We start from the raw sequence: 20,111 nt of genomic DNA on the forward strand, positions 1-20,111 counted from the left end.
TGGGCAACATAACAAGACCTACAAAATTATCTACCAAAAAAAAAAAAATTAGGCCAGGCACAGTGGCTCTCACCTGTAATCCCAGCAGTTTGGGAGGCCAAGGCAGGCTGATCACTTGAGGTCAGGAGTTTGAGATCAGACTGACCAACATGGAGAAACCCCGTCTCTACTAAAAATACAAAATTAGCTGGGCGTGGTGGCGAATGCCTGTAATCCCAGCTACTCAGGAGGTTGGGGCAGGAGAATCGCTTGAACCCAGGAGGTGGAGATTGTGGTGAGCAGAGATCTCAGTGTTGCACTCCCACCTGGGCAACAAGAGGGAAACTCCGTCTCAAAAAAAAAAAAAAAAAAAGTTAGCCAGGCATGCTGAGGCGGAAGGATTACTTGAGCCCAGGAGTTCAAGGTTATAGTGAGCTATGATTGCACCACCACACTCCAGCCTGGGTGACACAGCAAGACCCTGACTCTTTTTTTTTTTTTTTTTTTTTTAAAAAAAAGAAGGAATGAGCGTGTAAGTTTACTGAGGGCATCTTATTTATCCTTGTTTCTCAAAGCTGTTTGCATGTAGAAAGACTCAGTTATTCAATAGATTGAATGAATTGTGTTTTAAACATGGTAAGTTTTGGGGGTGCCATTCTTGCAAGTGAAATGTAGGTTAGGAATTGAGAGAAAGGTTGGGGTCAGGGTCAGGTTCCTTTTTTTTTTGAGACAGAGTCTCTCTGTGTCACCCAGTCTGGAATGCAGTGGCCCCATCTCAGGTCACTGCAACCTCTGCCTTCCAGGTTCAAGCAATTCTCCTGCCTCAGCCTCCCAAGTAGCTGGGATTACAGGTGTTCACCAACACGCCCAGCTAATTTTTTGGATTTTTAGTAGAGACGGGGTTTTACCTTGTTGGCCATTCTGGTCTGGAACTCCTGACCTCGGGTGATCCACCCACCTCGGCCTCCCAAAGTGCTGGGATTACAGGTGTGAGCCACCGCTTCTGGTCAGGCTTCTTTTTTAAAAGAAATTATTTTTGTTAAGATTTAATTCATATGCCAGACAATTGACTGATTTAAATTGTACCAGTCAGTGGTTTTTGGTATAGTCGCAGAGTTCTACAACCATCACCATAATCAACTTTAGAAAATTTTTATTACTCGAAAAAGGAACTCTGTGTCCATCAGCTGTCCACTCCTGATTTCTCCAAGAATCCCAGCCTTTTTTTTTTGGACGGAGTTCGCTCTTGTCTCCCAGGCTGGAGTGCAGTCGCGCAATCTTGGCTCACTGCAACCTCTGCCTCCCAGGTTCAAGCAATTCTCCTGCGTCAGCCTCCAGAGCAGCTGGGACTACAGGCACGTGCCACCATGCCCAGCTAATTTTTTGTATTTTTAGTGGAGATGGGGTATCACCGTATTACCCAGGATGGTCTCCTAACTCCTGACCTCGTGATCTGCCCACCTTGGCCTCTCATGGGTGTGATCCTCCCCTGTTAATAGCTGGGTTCGTAGTAAGATTTGCCAATTCTAGACATTCCTATGCAGGGGATCTTGTAATATGTGATCTTCTGTGACTGGCTTCTTTAACTTAGCATAATGTCTTCAAGGTTCATTCGTGTTGTAACATGTATTATTTCTCCATTCCTTTTTATGGTTGAATAATATTCTATTGTATGGCTGTACCACATTTTGTTTATGCATCCATCAGTTGATGGATATTTGGATTGTTTCTACTTTTTGACTATTGTGAGTAGTGCTGCTAAAGACATTTGTGTACAAATTTTTATGTGGACATATGTTTTGTGCATATATACCTATGAGGGGAATTGCTGAGTCTATGGTAACTCTGTGCTTAAAGGAAGAGTTTTAGGCCAGGTGCAGTGGCTCACACCCTTAATCCCAGCACTTTGGGAGGCCGAGGCGGGCGGATTACTTGAGGTCAGGAGTTCAAGACCAGCCTGGCCAACATGGTGAAACCCCATCTCTACTAAAAATACAAAAATTAGCCAGGCATGATGGCTAATTACATGCCTGTAATCCCAACTATTCAGGAGACAGAGGCAGGATAATCCTTGAACCTGGGAGGCGGAGATTGCAGTGAGCCGAGATGGCGCCACTGCACTCCATCCAGCCCGGGCAACAGAGCAAGACTCCATCCCAAAAAAGAAAAAAAGGAAGAGTTTTGAGTCATCCTCATCACAGAGGCTGCAGAAAAAGATGAGGTTATAAAGAAAGTGAAGCCTAAAAAGGGAGGAATCAAGGATTAAGTTTTAAGAACACCCATGTCTGTGTGGTAGGCAGGGTCAGATGCATAAGGTGGCAGAGACCCAAGGAGGCCATCTCCTTTGAAAAATCTGCTCCTTGTAATCCCAGCACTTTGGGAGGCCGAGGTGGGTGGATCACGAGGTCAGGAGATCGAGACCATCCTGGCTAACATGGTGAAACCCCGTCTCTACTAAAAATACAAAAAAAAAACTAGCCGGGCGTGGTGGCGGGCGCCTGTAGTCCCAGCTACTCGGAGGCTGAGGCGGGAGAATGGCGTGAACCCGGGAGGTGGAGCTTGCAGTGAGCCGAGATCACGCCACTGCACTCCAGCCTGGGCGACAGAGCGAGACTCCGTCTCAAAAAAAAAAAAAAAAAAAAAGAAAAATCTGCTCTTTTGCCGTATCCTTTCCTGCATTTACTCTTCAAATCTGTATGTGCTGTGACAGCTGAAAAATGGACTGTGTATGTTGTTGGGAAAGGAAAACTGAACCAAATTAAAATTGAGTACTTCCTACTTATTTTTGGCATCAAATAGCAACTCCACATTATCTCTACTAGCCTCCCCCATCCCCCACCTTACACACACACACACACAAATGGCCTAAAATCTGAAGTGCCCCAGAAAGATCTTTATCTGGAAATAAAGGAGAAAGGGGAAGATTCTAGATCTAAAAGGGATACATTTCTCTCAGCACTGTTTTTGAGACAGAGTCTGGCTCTGTCACCCAGGCTGGAGTGCAGTGGTATGATCTTGGCTCGCTGCAACCTCCGCCTCCCGGGTTCAAGTAGTTCTCCTGCCTCAGCCTCCCGAGTAGCTGGGACTACAGGCACCTGCTGTCGTGCCCAGCTAATTTTCTTTTTAGTAGAGACAGGGTTTCACCGTGTTGGCCAGGTTGGTCTCTAACTCCTGACCTTAGGTGATCCGCCTGCCTGGGCCTCCCAAAGTGCTGGGATTATAGGCATGAGCCGCTGCACCCAGCCTTACAGCACTGTTTATGAAAGCTTTTCACATCCGAAATCTCATTTGATTCTCGTTCTTGCCCTATACACACAGTTTATCTCTTGGTAATGTTTTGTTTTGTTGCTTGTTCATTTTTTTCTTTGAGATGGGAGTCTTGCTTTGTTGCCCAGGCTGGAGTGCAGTAGCGCGATCTCGGCTCACTGCAACCTCCACCTCCTGGGTTCAAGTGATTCTCGTATCTCAGCCTCCCAAGTAGCCTGCCACCATGCCCAGCTAATTTTGGTATTTTTAGTAGAGACTGGATTTCACCATATTGATCAGGCTGTTCTCGAACTCCTGACTTCAAGTGATCTGCCTGCCTCAGCCTCCCAAAGTGCTGGGATTACAGGTGCGAGCCACTGCGCCCAGCCTAATGTTTTGGATTTAATTTTTTAAATTTGCCTTTCTGTGTTACCTAAACATCATGGAACAGCAATCTGATTTCTTATCACTTCTGGTATTTAAGTTAGTATTATAACGTTATGCTTTTTTACCTTTGGGAAGGTTCATTAAAGTTCATCTTTTCTCTCCTTTTGTTTAGGGTTAGGGAAAGCATCAAGAATGAAAGTGTGGGTCAGGCATGGTGACTCGTGCCTATAATCCCAGCACTTTGTGGGGCCAAGGCAGGAGGATTGCTTGAGCTCAGGAGTTGGAGACCATCCTGGACAACGTATCAAAACTTGTCTCCACCAAAAAAAAAAAAAAAACTAGCCAGGTGTGGCCAGGCACAGTGGCTCATGCCTGTAATCCCAGCACTTTGGAAGGCGAGGTGGGCAGATTATGAGGTCAGGAGTTCAAGACCAACCTGGCCAACATGGTGAAACCTTGTCTCTACTAAAAATACAAAAATTAGCCAGGCGTGGTGGCACACGCCTGTAGTCCCAGCTACTCAGGAGGCTGAGGCAGAAGAATCACTTGAACCTGGGAGGCGGAGATTGCAGTGAGCCGAGATCACGCCACTGCACTCTAGCCTGGGCGACAGAGCGAGACTCCGTCTCAAAAAAATAAAAAAATTAGCCAGGTGTGGTGATGTGCACCTGTCCCAGCTACAGGAGGCTGAGGCAGGAGGGTCACTTGAGTCTGGGAGAGGGAGACTGCGATGAGGAACGATTGCACCACGGTACTCTAGCCTGGGTGACAGAGCAAGATCCTGTCTAAAAAGAAATGAAAGCTTGAAGTATCTTATCTGGCTAACCAATTTCTGCCCTGGTCAGGTCAAAGCAGATTTTTTTCCCCCCTACTTAGGCAAGATTTATTTCAAGGCCTGTAAACATTCAGACTGATCAGAATGGTCAAAGTGGATTTTGTTGTTGTGGAAACTGCATGTTTGGTACACTGAACTGGAAAAGTTACAAGTCAAGAACCCCTGGCCCTGAGTATGTGTGTGTTTTGGCTACTTGTATAGTGTAGTGTTACAAACTGCTTAGATATAAGTGTTTCAGCAAATAACCTGTTGCTACCATTCAATGTAAGAAATGAAACATTATGAACACAGTGGAAGCTCTTTCTTGATACACCTTCACCTCCATTCTCTCAGACAACCATGTAATATTTTAGGCAGGTCATATTTAACCTCCTCAGGTGTGGTGTTAGGATCTATAACAAAAAGCTGATAGGGTTGTTATGAGAATCAAATGAGTGACGACTGTGGAAAACACTTGGAAAATCTGAAGATGCAGGATAAAAATCAGGAAGGATTCTGCTAACGAGCTGGTTTAGTAGTTTCTCGTGCTAGGCTGGGTAGAGAGAGCTCAAGTATTTAGTAAGCAGTAAAGGAATGGAATCCCACTTTATCCCTATCCTCCCTCAAAAAGGAAAAGTCAGTATATGAAATTTTCCAGAGTCCCTCAGTATATGTTCAACAAATACTTGCTGAGTATGTACTATGGGATAGCATGGGGATATAGCAGCGAACAAAAGAGGTAAGGTTCATGCCCATGAAAACAAACAGAAAACCGTCTTTATTTTCAAATTTACATCAGGTCTATCCTTGGATGCTTCAGGCATGTCTTATTCTCATCTACATTGGCTGGCCCTTCACATTTAAATTAAGAATTGTTCATAAGACAGTATTTGAATTGAGATTAGTCAAATGCCTATTAAAGGTTAAGGTATTTATTTTTCTACAAATTCATCAAGGAGAAATTTTTGGTGCCAGATGATGCTAGCATTTAAAGTAGAACTTATTTTCTTCATTGTAGCCGGTTTGAACTGAGGCAGCCTTCTTCTAACCTATCAAGGTTTTAAACTTTTATCCCTTCCTGTGATTTGTGTCAGGGTGAATCGTTTGATATAAAAGACTTGACTCCATAATCTGCATCTGCCCTAATGCTGTCATCTGGAGTAGAGACTCAGCCAGTTCCACTTGATTCCTCCATGTCTGCCGTGGTACAGGAATTATACTCTGAACTCCCAGTAAGTGTCTCCAGAGAGCTTCATGCTGATCCTGAGCCAAGTGTGATTCCAAATGTAAAACCTGGAGCCTCAAGCCCTCTTTTAAGTCAGAGTAGGGCATTGCCCTTGGAGCTGCAGAGGACTCGTGTGGAGAGTTGTTGTGAAGAAACCTATGAAACCTTGGATCCTGGGAGTGAGCCTGGGCGATGTGGGTTAGTGGAGTCCACAGCAGGAGGTTCTGTGGCATCTGGGATCTTGGATAGGGCAAAGAGAAGCAAGAGCATGGAGCCAAAGGTCTTCAGAGATCCAGGGGGCCAGGCGGAAATTGTAAGAGAACCTTCTGAGGGAGCAAAGGAAGATCCACATCAACATTCCACAGCTGCTGAAGAAAAGATTAGCCCAAGTCAGGTAAGAAATGAAATCTCCATTCAGAAGAGTTGAGTGTGAATGACAGCTTTCTCTTGATAAAATACAGATGCTGACGGTTAGCTTATGATTTATTCTTGAAACATTTCCGAAATGTTGATTTTGAAGTTAACTTTGTTTTGATGATCTTTTAAAAAAACATTTGTGTCGTATCAGACACTTGAAGAGAGGAAGTGCTTAGTAAAAAAGTGTCACTTCTCTGAAGCAGTGACTGTATATGAAATATTGAGTCTGTGAAAATCATGTGGTATTTCAGCATTTGATGTTAAGAAATGATATAGATATACTCAGTCCTTATGTTTTGGTAGGTTGGAGTGAGGTGTTACAGAGAAACCTTTGAAGGGAGGCCTTTTTTTTTTTTTTTTAAAAAAAAAAAAAAAGGTCTCGTTCTGTCGCCCAGGCTGGAGTGCAGTGGAACAATCTTGGCTCACTGCAACCTCTGCCTCCCAGGTTCAAGCGATTCTCTTGCCTCAGCCTCCCAAATAGCTGTGATTATGGCATGAGCCACCATGCCTAGCTGATTTTTTTGCATTTTTAGTAGCAATGGGGTTTCGTCATGGTGGCCAGGCTGGTCTCGAACTGCTTACTTAAGTTATCCACGCACCATAGCCTTCTAAAGTGGTGGGATTACAGTCGTGAGCCACCATAACCAGCCGATGTGCGCTTTAATTTATACCCAGAGAGATTGGTTAGTTGAGACTAAGTGAACTATGATAGTGTGATGGTCTCAAAAAAAAATTTTTTTTTTAATAGAGACAGAGTCTTAGTATGTTACCTAGGCTGGTCTCAAATTCCTCGGCTCAAGCAATCCTCGCACCTCGGCTTCTCAAAGTGCTGGGATTACAGGCGTGAGCCACTGAGCTGGGCCCTCCAAATTCTTTTTTCTTTTTTTTGAGACAGAGTCTTGCTCTGTCTCCCTGGCTGGAGTGCAGTAGTTAGATCTCGGCTCACTGCAACCTCCGCCTCCCGGGTTTAAGTGATTCTCCTGCCTCAGCTTCCTGACTAGCTAGGATTATAGGCACCTACCACCACGCCCGGCTAATTTTTGTAGTTTTAGTAGAGATGGGGCTTCACCATGTTAACCAGGCTGGTCTAGAACCCCTGACTTCAGGTGATCCAACCATCTCGGCCTTCCAAAATGCTGGGTTACAGGCATGAGCCACCGCACCCGGTTGGGCCTTCCAGATTCTTAAAGGAATGTACCTGCCCAGCGGACTCCCTCCAATAGATGGTTTTCTAAGCCAGGGGTCAGCAAACTTTTTCTGTCGGGGCCACATAGTAAATCTTTTAGGCTTTGCAGGTCATGTGGTCTCCTTTTTTGTTTGTTGGTTTTTTTTTGAGATGGAGTCTCGCACTGTCTCCCAGGCCAGATTGCAGTGGTGTGATCTTGCCTCACTGCAACCTTCGCCTCCTGGGATCAAGCGATTCTCCTGCCTCAGCCTCCTGAGTTGCTGGGATTACAGGCGCCGGCCACCACGCCTGGCTAATTTTTTTGTATTTTTAGTAGAGACAGAGTTTCACTGTGTTGACCAGGCTGGTTTTGAACTCCTGACCTGTGATCCACCCACCTCAGCCTCCCAACGTGCTGGGATTGATTACAGGCATGAGCCACCATGCCAGGCCATATATGGTCTCTTTTGGAACAACTCAGCTTTGCCATTGTAGCATAAAGTGGGCAGAAGCAATACATAAATGAATGAAAGTGACTGTATTCCAGTAAAACTTTATTTATTAGCACAGGCTGCTGGCCTGAGGGCTGTGATTTGCCAACCCCTGCTCTAAACCCCCAACAAGTTCATATTCTTTGGGCTGCCTGGGCTATGCTCCCATCCTGCTCTTGATAACATCCATCATTTCTTTACACAGCATAAAGGGCAGTTAATTGTTGTTAGTAGGCTTCATACAGTGACTATGATTAGGAATGAATGAAGCATTAAGTAACATTTAAACATGATATTTGAGTTTACACCGTGATGCCCTATCTTTTGTTTTGTTTTGTTTTGTTTTGTTTTGTTTTGAGATGGAGTTTCGCTCTTGTTGCCCAGGCTGGAGTGCAATGGTGCGATCTCAGCTCACAGCAAGCTCCACCTCCCGGGTTCACGCCATTCTCCTGCCTCACCCTCCCGAGTAGCTGGGACTCAGGCGCCCGCCACCATGCCCAGCTAATTTTTTTTGTATTTTTTTTAGTAGAGACAGGGTTTCACCATGTTGGTCAGGCTGGTCTCGAACTCCTGACCTCAGGTGATCCACCCGCCTCAGCTTCCCAAAGTGCTGGGATTACAGGGTGAGCCACCGCACCTGGCCGATGCCCTATCTTTTAAAAATACAGTTAAATAGGTAAAAGACTAAAGATCCCAAAGTTCCGGTTGTGTTGCTTCTTAATGTGGTGGGCTGAGTCTTAAGAAAAGTTTCTTTTTTTTTCCCCCCCCAATTTAGGGACCTGCCACTTCAGGAGAGAAAAGTTTCTTAATGTGATATTTGATATAAAAGCATGTGTAATATGCATAAAGTATAACAAACACACATGCATACATATATTTATATATACATACATATACATACACATGCTTACGTAAGAACCAACCTAAGAACTAGATTACTATCTCCCTGTTCTTTTTTTTTTTGGAGGTGGAGTCTTGCTCTGTCACCCAGGCTGTAGTGCAGTGGCACAATCTCGTCTCACTGCAAGCTCCACCTCCCAGGTTCATGCCATTCTCCTGCCTCAGCCTCCCGGGTAGCTGGGACTACAGGCGCCCGCAACCACACTCAGCTAATTTTTTGTATTTTTTTAGTAGAAACGGGGTTTCACCCTGTTAGCCAGGATGGTCTCGATCTCCTGACCTCGTGGTCCACCCACCTCAGCCTCCCAAAGTGCTGGGATCACAGGCGTGAGCCACTGCGCCCGGCCTCCCTGTTGTTTTTTAAAATCATGCCTTTTCTCCCTCCCAGCTCCACCAGGTGTATATTCCATTTTGAATTGTATAAAGCCGAATGAAATTTAATTGATATAAATGTTAACATTTTGTACTTGGTTTCAAAAAGTGATCTCCACAAGTGAAAAGAAACAGAAGTACTTACAGGGAAAGGGGAAACGGAAGACCTGCATGTTTTAGCAGGTCAATTAGAATTGACTTTGTGCCAGGAAAAGCCAATTTGCTCTTAAAATAGTTAAGGGAAATGTGTTATCTGGACTGAGAAGTGGTGGTCGTGCTCCTTTATGTGCTGGTCAGGCCACAGCTAGAGTATTATACTCTCCTGTTGTTGTCATGTGTGTGAGAGGTATAAAAAACCAGGAAGGCATTCATGGATAAGTATTCACACTAATGACACAACCTGACAATATGCATCTGGAAGCCAGGTCATTGGGTGTCTAACTTGTGAAAGAGAACAGTCAAGAGACGTGAGAGATGCCTTCAACAATTTAGAGGTCATTCAGCAGGAGTGGTCCTGTGGGGCACAGTTAGGCCAGTGGAAGATGTGGGGCAGCAGCAAAATCACTCTCAGGTCACAGGACCCTTTGGAAATCTGAACACTGCAGACCTTTCAGAAAAACAGACATACCATGTGCATACCATTTCAGATTTGCAAACCCCAGGCATCCCCTGATCTCAATTTATAAGAGCTCTTGCTAGATTGGCAAAATATCCCACAGTCAAAAGACAACTGACAAATTGAGAGAACGGATTTGCAATATGTATCAGAGATAAAGGGTCTATATCTGTAATATATGAAGAACTCTTAAATTGAGGAATGAAGAACCAAAGCCCAATAGAAAACTGAGAAGACTTTGGCCAGGCGTGGTGGCTCACGCCTGTAATCCCAGCACTTTAGGAGGCTGAGGTGGGCGGATGACGAGGTCAAGAGATTGAGACCATCTTGGCCAACATGTGAAACCCCGTCTTTACTAAAAATACAAAAATTAGCTGGTGGTGCACGCCTTTAGTCCCAGCTATTCAGGAGGCTGAGGCAGGAGAATTGCTTGAACCCAGGAGGCGGAGGTTGCAGTGAGCTGAGATTGTGCCACTGCACTCCAACCTGATGACAGAGCAAGACTCTCGGCCGGGTGCGGTGGCTCAAGCCTGTAATCCCAGCACTTTGGGAGGCCGAGAGGGGCAGATCACGAGGTCAGGAGATCGAGACCATCCTGGCTAACACAGTGAAACCCCGTCTCTACTAAAAAAAAAAAATACAAAAAACTAGCCGGGCGAGATGGCGGGCGCCTGTAGTCCCAGCTACTCGGGAGGCTGAGGCAGGAGAATGGCGTGAACCCGGGAGGCGGAGCTTGCGGTGAGCTGAGATGTGGCCACTGCACTCCAGCCTGGGCGACAGAGCGAGACTCCGTCTCAAAAAAAAAAAAAAGACTCCCTCGCAAAAAAAAAAAAAAAAAAGAAAAAGAAAAAAATGAGAAGACTTGACAATGAACTGTGCATGTGTTTGTGTGTGTGGTGATTAAACATAAGAGATGGTCAGCTTCATGTAATTAGAGAAATGCAAAGTTAACCAGAGATACCACTTTTTTCCCTTTGATCTAAGGGTATCACTTTTTGACTATCAGATGGGTGAAAATGAAAATGTATGACAACGTATCTGGTTAGGGACGCTATGAGGAAACAGACTTTCTAATACATTGCTGGTGGGAATGCAAACTGATACAACCTTTCTGAGGAAGAATTTGGCAACATTTAACAAAACTGCTCTTGCCTTGACCTGTTGACCCAGTACTTCAAGGAAACCTGCCTTAAAAGATACACTTCTAGGCCTATAATCCCACCACTTTGGGAGGCCGAGGCGGGTGGATCACCAGAGATCAGGAGTTTGAGACCAGCCTGGGCAACATGGTGAAGCCCTGTCTCTACTAAAGATACAAAAATTAGCTGGGCGCAGTGACGCATGGCTGTAATCCAAGCTACTTAGGAGGCTGAGACAGGAGAACTGCTTGAACCCCAGAGGAGGAAGGTGGAAGGCGGAGGTTGCAGTGAGCCAAGATGGCACCACTGCATTCCAGCCTGGGTGACAGAGCGAGACTCCGTCTCAAAAAAAAGAGGCCAGGCGCAGTGGCTCACACCTGTGATCCCAGCACTTTGCAAGGAGGAAATGGGTGGATCACCTGAGATCAGGAGTTCAAGACCAGCGTGGCCAACATGGTGAAACCCCATCTCTACTAAAAATAGAAAAAATTAGCCGGACGTGATGGTGGGTGCCTATAATCCCAGCTACTTGGGAGGTTGAGGCAGGAGAATCACTTGAACCCGGAAGAAAGGGTTGTAGTGAGCCGAGATCGCACCATTGCACTCCAGCCTGGGTGACAAGAACAAAACTCTTTCTCAAAAAAAAAAAAAATGCACTTCTAGCAGTATAATAATACATATACACAAGGTTGTTTTAAGCAGTTTATAATTGCAAAATATTGGAAACAACCTAAATGCCCATATATAGGAGAGAGATTGAATAAATTATGGCATAAGGTATGTCCATACATGGAGTATTATCCAGATATAATAACAAGGAAGATCTGTATATACTGATATGGAGCGATTTCCAGGTGTGTCAGGGGTCCCCAAAACCACCTGCAGGTTTTGAGATTTGCTGAAACTCACAGGACTCAGCATTTAATTGTTCTCACAGCTACAGTTTATTACAGTGAAAGGATACAAAGAAAATCAGCAAAAGGGAAGCAGGCATAGAGCAAAGTCCAGAGGAAATCCAGTGCAAGCTTCCAACAGTCCTTTCCCAGTGGAGTCATACACACTTAACCTCCTTCAGGAACAAATTGTGACAACACATATGAACTATTGTCTACCATGGGAGTTTGTTAGTGGGTCAGTGCCCAGGGATTTTACTGGGGACTAGTTGCATGGACATCCTCTGCCTGGCACATAGCAAAATTTCCGACTCCTAGAAGGAAAGCAGGTGTTTAGCATAAACCACATTATAGTGTAGGCACAATGAGCCACTCTTATTTAGGGAATGGTGGAAACTCCCAAACTCTAGTTCCCAGATGCTAACCAAGCCTGACCCTGCAAGTAGACTTTTCTAAGGACAGCAGTCAGGCCTGCTCTGTTGACTCGCTTCTGTAAACTAGGATATACTGTTAAGTAAAAAATGCAAATCAATATCTATAGTGTTACCCTTTTCATGGAAGAAAGAAGAGGAAATAAGCCTATATTGAAGTATCTGCTCGTTTGTATAAAACCTATACACAAGGCCGGGCACGGTGGCTCAAGCCTGTAATCCCAGCACTTTGGGAGGCCGAGACGGGCGGATCACAAGGTCAGGAGATCGAGACCATCCTGGCTAACATGGTGAAACCCCGTCTCTACTAAAAAAATACAAAAAAATAGCCGGGCGAGGTGGCGGGCGCCTGTAGTCCCAGCTACTCGGGAGGCTGAGGCAGGAGAATGGCGTAAACCCGGGAGGCGGAGCTTGCAGTGAGCTGAGATCCGGCCACTGCACTCCAGCCTGGGCGACAGAGCGAGACTCCGTCTCAAAAAAAAAAAAAAAAAAAAAAAAAAAAAAAAAAAAAAAACCTATACACAAGTACACATGGGAAGGATAGACCAGAAACTAATGAATTTGATTACCTATACTGAAAGAATGGGGGAATGGAAATGGAACAGAAAGGGTAGGAGGAACTGGCACTTCTGTAAGTACATCTTTTGGTATAGTTCTAACTTCATACTTGAAAAATAACTAACTAGACAACGGGGATGTGACATGGGCCCAAAGCTGAATAGAAACTATAACAAGTGAGTCTTAACTGTATTATAAATGAATAACAGAACCAGTGGGGAGGGTAGCCCACATTACTTTAGCAAACACTAATTCGACTATATCCTCTTAAAGACTAAAGCCAAAAAAAATAGAAAATATTAGTAAATTTGTTTCTCACAGGGGTAGGACTTAGCCATTTCTAAACAAAATGCCTATATGTATTCTAGGATTGGGGAAATAAGTAAATATGTGTGGATAATGACAGCCAGCTTTCTCACAGAGAAATAAATTACAAAGGAGAGTTGGCAAACATGAACCCTGACCCCACGAATTGCAGTTATTGGAGTTATTAGTATGAACTTGAGGTTCTTTTTTTTTTTTTTGAGACAGAGTCTCACTCTGTCACCCAGGCTGGAGTGCAGTGGTGCGATCTTGGCTCACTGCAACCTCCTCCCGGTTGTTCAGGCAATTCTCCTGCCTCATCCTTCCAAGTATCTGGGACTACAGACTCATACCACCACGCCCGGCTAACTATTTTTTTGTATTTTTAGTAGAGACGGGGTTTCTACTAAACCATGTTAGCCAGCATGGTCTTAATCTCCTGACCTCATGATCCGGCCACCTTGGCCTCCCAAAGTGTTGGGATTACAGGCGTGAGCCACAGTGCCCGGCCTAACATAGGGTTTTTTTTTTTTTTTTTTTTTTTTTTTTTTTTGAGACGGAGTCTCACTGTGTCGCCCAGGCTGGAGTGCAGTGGCCAGATCTCAGCTCAATGCAAGCTCCGCCTCCTGGGTTTACGCCATTCTCCTACCTCAGCCTCCTGAGTAGCTGGGACTACAGGCGCCTGCCAGCTCGCCTGGCTAGTTTTTTTTGTATTTTTTAGTAGAGACGGGGTTTCACCGTGTTAGCCAGGGTGGTCTCGATCTCCTGACCTTGTGATCCGCCCGTCTTGGCCTCCCAAAGTGCTGGGATTACAGGCTTGAGCCACCGCGCCCGGCCAACATGGGGTTCTTAATACACACACATAGAGATGGAAATATGTGTATAAATGAGTGTATAAGATAGGGCCTAGAAGTAGCGACAGGCACCTTGTAGCAATGAGCACACCTAGTCTTGGCTCTGAATACTTTTTTCCAATGAAAGGAGCTAAGATTCCTTGGAGAAATGGCTGTTCCAGGACAGGAGAGGGGAAAACGCAAGATGTGCCTAGAACAATTTGTGACTAAATGCTCAGAAAATTTTGGGGATATATCAGAAGGACACAGCAGCTAACTTGAAGGGGCTCCCAGTGGCCAAGTATGGGATGGTTTGAGCTTAAAATAAGTGATAGTGATGAATTATTCGACACTTACTTTTTTTTTTTTTTTTTTGAGACGGAGTCTCGCTCTGTCACCCAGGCTGGAGTGCAGTGGCCGGATCTCAGCTTACTGCAAGCTCCGCCTCCCGGGTTCACGCCATTCTCCTGCCTCAGCCTCCCGAGTAGCTGGGACTATAGGTGCCCGCCACCTCGCCCGGCTAGTTTTTTGTATTTTTTAGTAGAGACGGGGTTTCACCGTGTTAGCCAGGATGGTCTCGATCTCCTGACCTCGTGATCCGCCCCTCTCGGCCTCCCAAAGTGCTGGGATTACAGGCGTGAGCCACCGCGCCCGGCCTCGACACTTACTTTTGCAGCAACCTATAGTACCCGTAGAATAAAACAAATATCCATGAGCCCGTTTGCTGATTTTCTTTGTATCCGTTCACTGTAATTGAATTAAAAGTGAGAAAATAAAGGTCTTACAGAATTCCAATTAATAAATATAGATGGAATGATGGAAATAGAAAAAGCACTGTTTGGCAACCATCGCAATAATAATTATCTCAAGCAGGAATCATTAATGGATGTTAAAGCTAGTGGCTAAATGTTTGAGAAACAAATGTTTACATAGTCTCAAAGTATTTCCCTACAAGATATTTATTAGTTACAAAGGTGGAATAGTAACTTCGCAGTAGAGAAACCTGGCAGAATCCACCCAAACCAGGTGATGGAAGTTTGCCCCCAGGAATGAGGCACTCTAACACCATGATAGGACAGTGCCTCCTGATAGGACACTGCCCCCAATAGGACACCATGAGGAGAACCAACACCACTTCTGTGGTATTCTTTTTTTTTGAGCCGGAGTCTCACTCTGTAGCCCAGACTGCAGTGCAGTGGAGCAATCTCAGCTCACTGCAACATCCGCCTCCCAGGTCCCGCTTCAAGCAGTTCTGCTTCAGCCTCCCAAGTAGCTGGGATTATAGGCACGTGCCACCATAGCCAGCTAATTTTTGTATTTTTAGTAGAGATGGGGTTTCACCATGTTGGCCAGGCTGGTCTTGAACTCCTGACCTTGTTATCTGCCCGCCTCGGCCTCCCAAAGTGCTAGGATTACAGGTGTGAGTCACAGTGCCCGGCAATTTTTTTTCTTTTCAGACAGCATCTCATTCTGTTCTCCCAGTGCAATGGCATGATCTCGGCTCACTGTAACCTCTGCCTCCTGGGTTCGAGTGATTCTCTGCCTCAGCCTCCCAAGTAGTTGGGACTACAGGTACATGCCACCATGCCCGGCTAACTTTTGTATTTTTAGTAGAGGCGGGGTTTCACCTTGTTGGCCAGGCTGGTCTCGAACTCCTGACCTCGTGATCCACCTGCCTCAGCCTCCCAGAGTGCTGGCATTAGAGGAGTGAGCCACTGTGCCCGGCCTTTTTTTTTTTTTTTCCCAAAGACAGAGTCTCACTCTGTTGCCCAGGCTGGAGTGCAATGACACAATCTTGACTCACTGCAACCTCCATCTCCCAATTTCAAGTGATTCTCCTGCCTCAGCCTCCAGAGTAGCTGGGATTACAGGCATGTGACACCATTCCTGGCTAATTTTGTATTTTAATAGAGATGGGGTTTCACGGTTTCACCATGTTGGTGAGGCTGGTCTCGAACTCTCAACCTCAGGTGATCCACCCACCTCGGCCTCCCAAAGTGCTGGGATTACAGGTGTGAGCCACTGTGCTCGGCCCGGAAATACGCAGTTCAGTCACATTAAGCACATTTATAGTGTTGTGTAACCATCACCACCACCCGTCTCCAGAACTTTTTTCATCATCCCAAACTGAAACTCAGTAGCCATTAAATTGTAACTCACCATTCTCCCCTCACCCCATCTGTGACAACAACCATTCTACTTTCTGTCTCTATGAATTTGACTACTATAGGTACATCATTCAAGTGGAATCATATGGTATTTGCCCTTTTGTTACTGGTCTTAATATTTTTAAAAGTTAAATATTCCAATCATGAAACAAATATTTCAATAATGAGAAGGTAAACCAGTAAAAAAATAATTATTTTCTGTCTTAGGATCGTATCCAAAAGGTATTAAAAACTTGTAACTAAGGTGGCTCATGCCTGTAATCCCAGCACTTTGGGAGGCCAAGGCTGGCAGATCATGAGGTTGGGAGATCAAGACCATCCTGGCTAACACGGTGAAACTCCATCTCTACTAAAAATACACACACAAAAAAAATTAGCTGGGCGTGGTGGTGGGCGCCTGCTGTCCCAGCTACTCCAGAGGCTGAGGCAGGAGAATGGTGTCAACCCGGGAGGCGGAGCTTGCAGTGAGTAGAGATCATGCCACTGTACTCCAGCCTGGGCAACAGAGCGAGACTTCATCTCAAAAAAAAAAAAAAATGCTTGTAACTAATAATTTTGGGATTTGATCAAGATCACCCTGCTGTTGGGGAGGGGAGAAGAAAGGCAGTAAAGGAGAGTGAACTGTCTTAGAACAGGCACAGTGGAAGGGACAGCTGCAAGAGCCAAGCTGAATTGTGAAAGAATGTATTCAGTTCTGAACTCCACTCTCATAAGAGGAAGGTCAAAATCTGTCGCGCATACAAAAGTTACTAGCCAGGATGTGGAAGAGATTGGTCTTATTTAAGAACTGTGCACCAAAGATATTCAGAGATGGGCATGTGACATCCCACCTGGATGATTTAGCATTGAAAACTCTATACCATGCTTGATTTTTATTGTTTGTTTGTTTTTGGCACTTACATATAAGCTATAGAGTGTTAAACTTTTTACATATTTTTTTTCCCGATAATGATAGATCCACTTGGGTTGAATATGTTATAAACGCTTTGTTTCTAGGATACATTATTTGTGTTCAACTCAGACACAGAAAAAGTTCTGAATTGTCTTTTTTTTTTTTTTGGAGATGGAGTCTACTCTGTCACCCAGGCTGGAGTACAGTAGCGCAATCTGAATTGTCTTTTAACTATAACATACAAAAGCCTAGTATACGTTTTTCTTTTTGTTTTTTGTTTTTGTTTGTTTGTTTGAGATGAAGTCTCGCTCTGTCACCCAGTCTGGAGCTGTGGCGTGATCTCAGCTCACTGCAACCTCCGCCTCCTGGGTTCAAGCCTTTCTCCTGCCTCAGCCTCCAGAGTAGCTGGGATTACAGGCATCCGCCACCACACCGAACTAATTTTGTATTTTTATTAGAGACAGGGTTTCTCCATATTGGTCAGTCTGGTCTTGAACTCCTGACCTCAGGTGATCCGCCCGCCTCGGTCTTCCAAAGTGCTGGGATTACAGGTGTGAGCCACTGCCCCTGGCCCTAGGACTCTTAACTTTAGGAATCCTGAAAGTTAGAACATTTAGCTGATAAAATATTGTAGAAAAAGGAAATTACGTCTGATACATTTCTGCTAGTGTTCATCATATGATTGACTGTTTGGAGGAGGTGGGGGACGTTACAGAGGTTATCACGTTACACGTCCATTGCATCCAAGTAGGTTGTTCTGTTGCCCTCATCTGTATTCAGGAGCCCAGACTAGCAGGGCTCCCACTGGATCTGGAGGTTGCACACCACCATGGTAAGGCTGTTGGGGGAGGTCTCTCACATTTGACCTCAGCCCACACTCTTTTATTTTTGATTCATTCAATTTTTTTTTTTTTTTCTGAGACAGTGTCTCTCTTTCTCTGTTGCCCCGGCTGGAGTGCAGTGGCACGATCTCAGCTTTCTGCAACCTCCTTCTCCCAGGTTCAAGTGATCCTCCTGCCTCAACCCACCCTAGTAGCTGGGATTACAGGCACACACAACCATGCCCAGCTAATTTTTGTATTTTTAGTAGAGACAGGGTTTCATGACGTTGGCCAGGCTGGTCTCAAACTCCTGACCTCAGGTGATCCACCCATCTCAGCCTCCCAAAGTGCTGGGATTAAAGGCGTGAGCCACTGCGCCCGGCCCTGATTCATTCAATTTTGATTATATTTCAGATTAACACAAACCCTGTAAAGTCTCCAGCCTTTCTGTGAGGAATAACTTGTTTTTCTTAACTCAGAACCTTTTAAGAGAAGTCAGTCAGTCAGGGGGGAAGTCTCTCTTTCACTGCTAAGAATTGTGGCTAATCGGCCGGGCACGGTGGCTCACCCCTATAATCTTAGCACTTTGGGAGGCCAAAGCGGGTAGATTGCCTGAGCTCAGGAGTTCGAGACCAGCCTGGGCAACAACGGTGAAACCCTGTCTCTACCAAAATACAAAAAGTTAGCCGGGCATGGCAGTGTGTGCTTGTAGTACCAGCTACTCGGGAGGCTGAGGCAGGAGAATCGCTTAAACCCAGAAGGCAGAGGTTTCAGTGAGCAGAGATCGCACCACTGCACTCCAGCCTGGGCAACAGAGCAAGACTCCATCTCAAAAAAGAAAAAGAAAAGAAAGAAAAAAAGAATTGTGGCTAGTCGAGGAAAAGGAACATGGGCGAAACAGTGGGCTTGGCTCTCCACCAGGGTATTTTGGGGCCTCCAGCTAGGGGCACCTTAGAGCCACAGGTGGGACAAAGCAAAATCCCACCAACCCCTCTGGGGCTGGAGCCAGTAAGGTTTCATTGCATTAGCTCACCAGAGACCTTTGGGATCTGTAGGAGCCTGTATGTCACTGACCTGTGCTGTCACTTTACAGAGGCTCCGGTAGCCTTGGAAAAGCTTATGGAAGTCATTCCACACACATGCCAGAATCTGTTGGTGACAGCTCTATTGGCTTTTTTCACAGAATGGGATGGATAACAGGTGTCTACAGTCTCATGAATGGAAGCTTCTGCTCATGGAGTACCCTGACCTGACTGGGTGTCTTGCTGGGTGTTTTGTGTGGTTTCCATGTATTCTTTCACCCTCTTGTAAGGTTGCTGTCAGCACCATGTAGTTAGTAGATGAGAGTCCTTGGGTTGGAACAGAACTCAGTCACTCTTGCTTTTCCATGAAGTGTTAACTTGAAACAATATTTTAAATAGCATCTATTCTCACACCTCAGACATTCAGCCTGAGAACTGGAAAAGCAGAGAATAGTAACATTTGGGAGAAAGGATCAAATATAACTACAGATAAATATTTTCTTGGCCAGGCGCACTGGCTCATGCCTTTAATCCCAGCACTTTGGAAGGCCAAGGTGAGCAGATCACTTGAGGTCAGGAGTTTGAGACCAGCCTGGCCAACATGGTGAAACCCTGTCTCTACTAAAAATATAAAAATTAGGCCAGGCACGGTGGATCACGCTTGTAGTCCCAGCACTTTGGGAGGCCGAGGCAGGTGGATGACCTGAGGTCAGGAGTTCAATACCAGCCTGGCCAACATGATGAAACTCCATCTCTACTAAAAATACAAAAATTAGCCAGGCATAGTGGTGGACGCCTGTAATCCCAGATACTTGGGAGGCTGAGGCAGGAGAGTTGCTTGATCCCGGGAGACGGAAGTTGCAGTGAGCTGACGTGGTGCACAATCTTGGCCCACTGCAACCTCTGCCTCTAAAAAAATTTTTTTATACCTCTGTTACTGTCACAACTTTAAAAAGTTTTCAGGCTCAAATTCTAGATAAGGAGAAATTTTTATTGTTTACACTTAATTAAATTTGAGGTTTCTTTCAGTGCCTGATCCTTGTGACTGCTAGCTAATTTCCCAAAGTCATAAAGAAGTCTCTCAAAAATAACTAATATTCAGCCAGGCATGGTGGCTCACGCCTGTAATCCTAGCGCTTTGGGAGGCGGAGGCGGGCGGATCACTTGAGGTCAGGAGTTCAAGACCAGCCTGGCCAACATGGTGAAATGCTGTCTGTAGTAGAAATACAAAAATTAGCCAGGCATGGTAGCGGGTGCCTGTAATTCCACCTACTTAGGAGGCTGAGACAGGAGAATGGCTTGAACCTGGGAGGTGGAGGTTGCAGTGAGCCAAGCTTTCGCCATTGCACTTCAGTCTGGGGAACAGAGCAAGACTCTGTCTCAAAAAAAAAAAAAGGAATAATATTCATGAACTCAGAATCTTCTGAATCCCCCTTGAC

At 45.3% G+C, this 20,111-nt stretch overlaps 1 protein-coding gene across 6 annotated transcripts in view; it reads left to right on the forward strand.

The window, feature by feature from the left end:
* The window catches only part of PRR14L (proline rich 14 like), a 71,865-nt gene that overhangs the window by 5,340 nt on the left and 46,414 nt on the right, over window positions 1–20,111 (forward strand). For 3 of the 6 annotated variants that reach the window (XM_050806659.1, XM_050806657.1, XM_050806658.1), the window contains exon 2: window positions 5,521–6,045. In XM_050806659.1, the coding sequence (XP_050662616.1) occupies window positions 5,572–6,045 (474 nt within the window). In that variant the 5' untranslated portion in view covers window positions 5,521–5,571. Of the gene's footprint in view, window positions 1–1,026; window positions 6,046–20,111 lie in introns of those variants that run through there. The other 3 variants (XR_007729258.1, XM_050806656.1, XM_050806660.1) reach the window with 1 other exon arrangement.

Source organism: Macaca thibetana, chromosome 10, assembly GCF_024542745.1.
Source record: "Macaca thibetana thibetana isolate TM-01 chromosome 10, ASM2454274v1, whole genome shotgun sequence".
Lineage (NCBI taxonomy): Eukaryota > Metazoa > Chordata > Mammalia > Primates > Cercopithecidae > Macaca > Macaca thibetana.